The sequence below is a fragment of the Cucurbita moschata genome, unplaced genomic scaffold, assembly GCF_002738365.1.
Source record: "Cucurbita moschata cultivar Rifu unplaced genomic scaffold, Cmos_1.0 Cmo_Scf00057, whole genome shotgun sequence".
Classification (NCBI taxonomy): Eukaryota; Viridiplantae; Streptophyta; class Magnoliopsida; order Cucurbitales; family Cucurbitaceae; genus Cucurbita; species Cucurbita moschata.
Window position 1 is genome coordinate 848007 of NW_019268573.1, and position 5635 is coordinate 853641.

The following is a 5635-nucleotide window of genomic DNA, read 5'->3' on the forward strand; positions in this document are numbered from 1 at the left end:
GGCTCGGGCTTCCTCCGGTGACGCTCTGGCGGCTCCTCCGGCGGCTCCAGCGGCTGTTCGGCTCGGCTCACCTGTTTTCAGCCCGGTTTCCACTGTTTCGACCCTCCCGGATCTGTTTTCGGCCCCGATTAAGGTATCCGGGGCCGTTTTAGAGCCGTATTTCACATTTATTAAATTAGGTAAATTAATTGTGAAATACTAACGGAAAGTGGTGAACGGTGTGTAGGAAACAAACCCCAGCGAAGTAGGAAGCCGCTCTCACGGAACGGGAGCTTACGTTTAGCTATTTAGGGAGTACTTCGGCCGAGGCCAACCAAGTAAGTGGCCTTACTATAGGATAGGCTAAAAATTGTATGAGTTACGATGTTGTATGAACTATGTCGTATGATGCGGTATATGAGTTATGATGATGTATGACTTATGATGATGTGTGTGGGTTATGATACCTGATGATGTGTTCAGTATTTATATATTTTGATGAATGTCGTACTTGATATATTTGATGCACTTTGTGGCAATATGATGAGTATGATGATTGCGTGACGTTTACCTTAATATGATGATGTTTTCCATATTGAGCATGCTATATGATGATGAGTGCCATATTGCATCATGTCGTTAGATCGACATAGGACACAACCCTAAGACGTGAAAATGATATTAATATAAATATCCACGAGTATGTGTTACCTAGAGTAACAAAGAGATGAGACTAGAGGGTTGTGTCAGAAGAGACATTATGATGGATTTAGAGGGACCTCATGCATATTGTATGTTCATAAGCATAGGGCTACTTCCCCTAGAGATGATGAGTGCGGACGCGCACCGTATGATGAGCGCGTATGCGCACAGGTGCGAAAGCACACAGATGAGGGTGTTCATGAGGTGCATGACACTATGGGGTTCCGCTGACCTCCGGACGTCGCTACAGATTAGCTTGACCAGAGGGTCCAGGGGGTGTGCGAGCGCCCTGGGGATTCACACTCGCACGTGTGAGTCGTGTGTAGGGAAGTACTACACATCCAATTTGTCCGAGACTGGAGGCCACCCCTAAGATGATTAGAGATAGGTCCCTATTCATGATTGCATGTGTTTGCATTTGCATGGCCCCCATAGTGGGGTCACTTACTGAGTATTCTTTGAAATACTCAGGCCGTGTGCCACATCATTTTTCAGGTAAAGGCAAGGCGCATTTGTACGGAGGACGGCGGCATCGCGAGCAGAGACTGTGGCACGTGCATAGGGTAGACTCATATTTAAATTTCTAGTCTTAAGTTAGAATAGGTTGTTTTGCATTTCGTTGTTTTAAATTATTTTGTATTTGTTTTTGTTTCTCTAAATTTCAGTATTTCATATTTAAACACGTAAGACCATGGCAGTGTTTTTCAGAGGAGAAGTTGTTTTAAACGTTTTCTTGAAAATTTTCACTATCAATTATGTTCATGTAAGAGTTATATTTCCGCATTATAGATGAGCATGAGATGTTAGTAGCGACTCTGAGTATGTGGAAATTTAGGGTCGTTACAGGAGTGATAACCTCCGCCTATTTTTTAGAAAGCTTTGCTTTAGATCTGGTCACCAATGTGAAACCAGCATCCATTGCATAGCTGTCGGATGTCATTGGAGTAGGTGTGCATGAAGAAGCATTGGACTTCTTCCCTTTTTCGATCACTTTCTTTCCCGTCATTGCTGGGAGAAGGAGATTGGTTAGGGAGAATTTTTCTTTGAGAGTAATAACTCTCTTGAGAGGTAATCTGCCAAGGGATTTTCGATCCCTTTTATAGGCAAAATTTGGAACTCGAAGCAAGATAAAATGGCTTGCCATCTAGCAAAAATTTGTTTAGATACAAGATTCTTGACATCTTTTTCTAAAAACAAATTTAGATGCCCTTGAATCTTTTTTTGATAACAAAGCTTTTGTTAATTAAATCACTTTGAAATTTTTGTACACAAAGTACTATGGAAAGTATTTCTTTCTTTACTGTTGAATAATTTTTTTTGAGTAGAATTCCATATTCTCGAATGGAAACGGACAATGGATTCTTTCTTGTCAAGGGACTGTTTTAAGATTCCTCCATATCCAATATCAGATGCGTCGGTCTCCACTATTAAACTAGCCCTTGGGTTTATCAGCGATAAACACGGAATTGACTTGACAAGGGATTTGATTTTTTGGACTGTTTTGGTATGTTCTTCAGTCCAGGGCTTTGGATTCTTTTTGAGCCTTTCAAAAAGTGGCTTACAGATAGGTCTGATATTTTGAAGGAAATCAGACACATAATTGAGACATCCCAAAAACCTTTCTAGTTGGGTTTTATCTGTAATTTGGTCTGGAAAGTTTGAGGCAAACTCAATGGACCTTTGAATGGATTTAATTAGACCCAAATGAATTTCAAATCCAAGAAAACGGATTTTTGTTTGAAAAAGTTTAATTTTAGGTTTAGACACCACTAAACCGTTTCTTTTGACTTTCGTCAAAAATGTTTGGAGATGCTTAAAGTGTTGATCGACGTTTTGAGAAAAAATCAGAATATCGTCAATATAAACAATTGAAAAGTCTTGAAAAGGATTGTAAATATCATTCATAATCTTTTGAAATTCGGATGGAGTGTTTTTTAGCCCAAATGGCATAACGTTCCATTCGTATTGTCCGAAAGGGACATTGAAAACCGTTTTGTACTTGTCTTTTTCTGAAATCTGGATTTGCTAAAATCTTGATTTCATATCAAATTTTGAAAATATTTTTGCATTTGAAATTCTTTGCATTAAATCTGATTTATTTGGAATTGGATATCTAATCCATTCCAAAACCTTATTTAAGGGTTTGTAGTTAATTACCAGTCGCGGGACTCCACGTTCCTTTTCTGCCTGGTTGTTGACCTAAAAAGCCGCACATGACCAGGGGCTCTTTGATGGTTTAATAAGACCTTTCTGCAAAAGATCATTAATTTCTGCTTTGCAGAATGTTAGTAATTCTTTATTCATTTGAATAGGCCGGGCCTTCGTAGGAATATTTTTCTCCTCGAAAGCTTTGATATAAGGAAGATCAACTATGTGTTGTTTTCTATTCCAAAAGGCATTTGGTATATTTGAACAAACTTCTCTTTCTAATTGAGTTTGTAAAGTTTTGATTTTAAACTGGACAGTCTTATTTTGAATCTGTTCTTCTATTCTTTCGAATGAAATTTCTTCTTTCAAAAAAGAAATTTGTTTTTCTTTATAATTTAATACATTTATTGATTGAATAATTGTATTCTTTTGAAGGTTATTTATTTCGCGAATCTTTATGGGTGAAAGAAAGTTAAATTTTATCCTCTTTCCTAAGGCTTTTGATTCTAACCCTTTTTCAGTTATTCTAGAAGGATATAATTGAGTAATGAAAGAAGTACCTAGGATTAATTCTTGTCCTAAGTCTTTTACTAAAAGGAAGGAATTTACGAAGCAAATTCCATCATTGCAAACATGAACTTTTGATAGTTTGTAATTAATTTTGAGTTTGTTGTTGTTAGCACCTCTAAGACCCTCAATAGTTTTTTCAAAATACTTTGTAGGTATTAGGCCTTCTTGAATGCAATTTTGATCGGGTCCAGTATCTATGAGAGCCTTTAGTATGATTTTGAAATCATAAATGTTTAAGGTAACGAGAGCGTACCATTTTTGATATTGAGAAGTGGTGATGGCTCCAACGAAGAAACTTTGAAAATCTTCTTCATTCAGGTTCGGTTGCGCCGTTTCCTTTTGTGTGAGCAGCCTTTCCTGAAGATTGAGAATTTCTTGACGAAGCATATAAGATTCTGACCTGGGTTCAGATCTTAACGCCTGTACCTCTTGTTTGAGATTATTAATTTCTCTTTGTAAATCTTGAGTAGTGAGTTCCCTCGGTTTTTCAAATCTTTGGAGAACAGATTGAAGTCTGTAGGGATTTCTTTCTTCCCTTTCAGGTGGCTTAGAGATTGTCATGGCATCTCTAAGTCGTTGAACAATTTTCTGTTGAATTTCTGGATCTTGAACTTTTTCTACTACTTCGAGTAGAATTTCTTGATCCTTTGTGAGGACATTTATGCATCCTTCGCATGTCCTTTTTCCCTCCTATTCTGATTCGTATTCTGTGCTTGAATATGAATCGGATTCTTTTTGGAGTTCGAGGATTTCTCCCTCGCTTGATTGCTCTGAGTCAGTTAGGGTCAGTCGTAATAGCTGATTTTTCAGCTCTTGATCTATATCCAACTCATTGATCTTTCCTCTGATTGGACACTTGTTAACATAGTGTCCTTCTTCACGACATTTGAAGGAAGTTTGCTTTTTCTTTCCTCTATGGGTTTTTGTAGGAATATACTTCCTTCTTGAATATCTTGGCTTCTGAGACTGCACGGGTTTATTCAGATATGTTTCTCTAGGCCTGTATGAATGATAAGGTTTTGGATGCGTCTTAACCTTCTTTCGTCTGGAGGTTGAGGGAGCTTCTATTCCCTTGCATCCATATTGATCGCAAAATCTTCCAAGCTCTTTTCTGTTTGATATCGAAGAATTGAGCTTGTTTTGAATCTTTGACTCATTACAAAGTCTGAGTCCTTCTTCTATGATGACGGATGCTATGGATCCGTATGACAAAGTTTGCCATGGAATTGTTCCATTGTACTTTGTCTTAAGACCATCTTTGATCCTCCTTGAGAAGTGTTTTGGTAGTCCATTGACGAAATTCTCTTTCCAGAATTCCAATGAACTATCTGTTCTAATAAGAACTTTGCTGAAGTACATGTCTTTGTACCACTTGAAATCACCTAAGGTAGGGCATTTCAGATTCATGAGTATCTCGGCGGATCTCTCCTAGTATTTCAGAGGGTCGCCGACGAAGAATTCTATGAGGGTATATATGAGGGTGTTGACAACATCCTCTACCCTTTCATGTTGTACTTCGGTCCTAGTTGATGGACCTTCTTCTTTGATGATTTGAGTAGTTGGCCTAATGACATAGTGGTTTAATATCTGTTGGCGGGTTGTTTCATCGAGATATTTGTCCCACCAATCTTTGAGTTGCCCGGTAAATCCGGTTACCAAAACTTGAGCTATCTGATGGTCGAATTTATGGCCTTGTAATTTATACGCGCCTGCGGCCATCATCATCTCATTGACAACATTCATTATATGATAGTCAGACAATCCATCGATATTCCATTCATAGATTGCTAAACCATCGTAATGAGCTTGAGTTTGTAGTGTCTTTTCTTCGAACTGGATATCCAGAAAAGACGGTTGAGGATACCAGTTTTTCTGATTACTGGCATTATTTTGACTTCTTCTAGAGATCCTTTCAATTCGATTGTAGAAAGGTTCTTCTCTCTCATTTGCAATCTCGTCTTCGAATTCTTGGTTTTCGTTGTCATTGTTAACGACATTGACAGATGAATCTTGAGGCGTCATGGCGGGATTTAATATCCTGTCCAACTTTTCCTCTATCTTGGCCATTGCAGCCTCTTCTTTTGAAATTCTTTTTGTAAATATTTTGAGATTTGCCGGTCTGAGTATGGGTATTGACTCATCAACCTTTGGTATAGAGCTACTTGCCTGTTCCTGCTGAGTACCTAATTTCTTTGAGATTTTTCCCTCGATACTTTCAAGTTGAGTAGCGATCGTG

The 5635-nt window shown here is 38.2% G+C and overlaps 1 protein-coding gene across 1 annotated transcript; it reads right to left on the minus strand.

The window, feature by feature from the left end:
- Positions 1-4089: 4089 nt before the first annotated feature.
- On the minus strand, positions 4090-4806 carry LOC111436618. Its single transcript, XM_023074357.1, has one exon. The coding sequence runs from the start codon at positions 4804-4806 to the stop codon at positions 4090-4092; it is 717 nt and encodes a 238-aa protein (XP_022930125.1).
- Positions 4807-5635: the final 829 nt, after the last annotated feature.

Excerpts from the sequence above, each read along its gene's own strand:
- LOC111436618 (XM_023074357.1), bottom strand. The coding sequence starts at position 4,806 with ATGAATCTGAAATGCCCTACCTTAGGTGATTTCAAGTGGTACAAAGAC.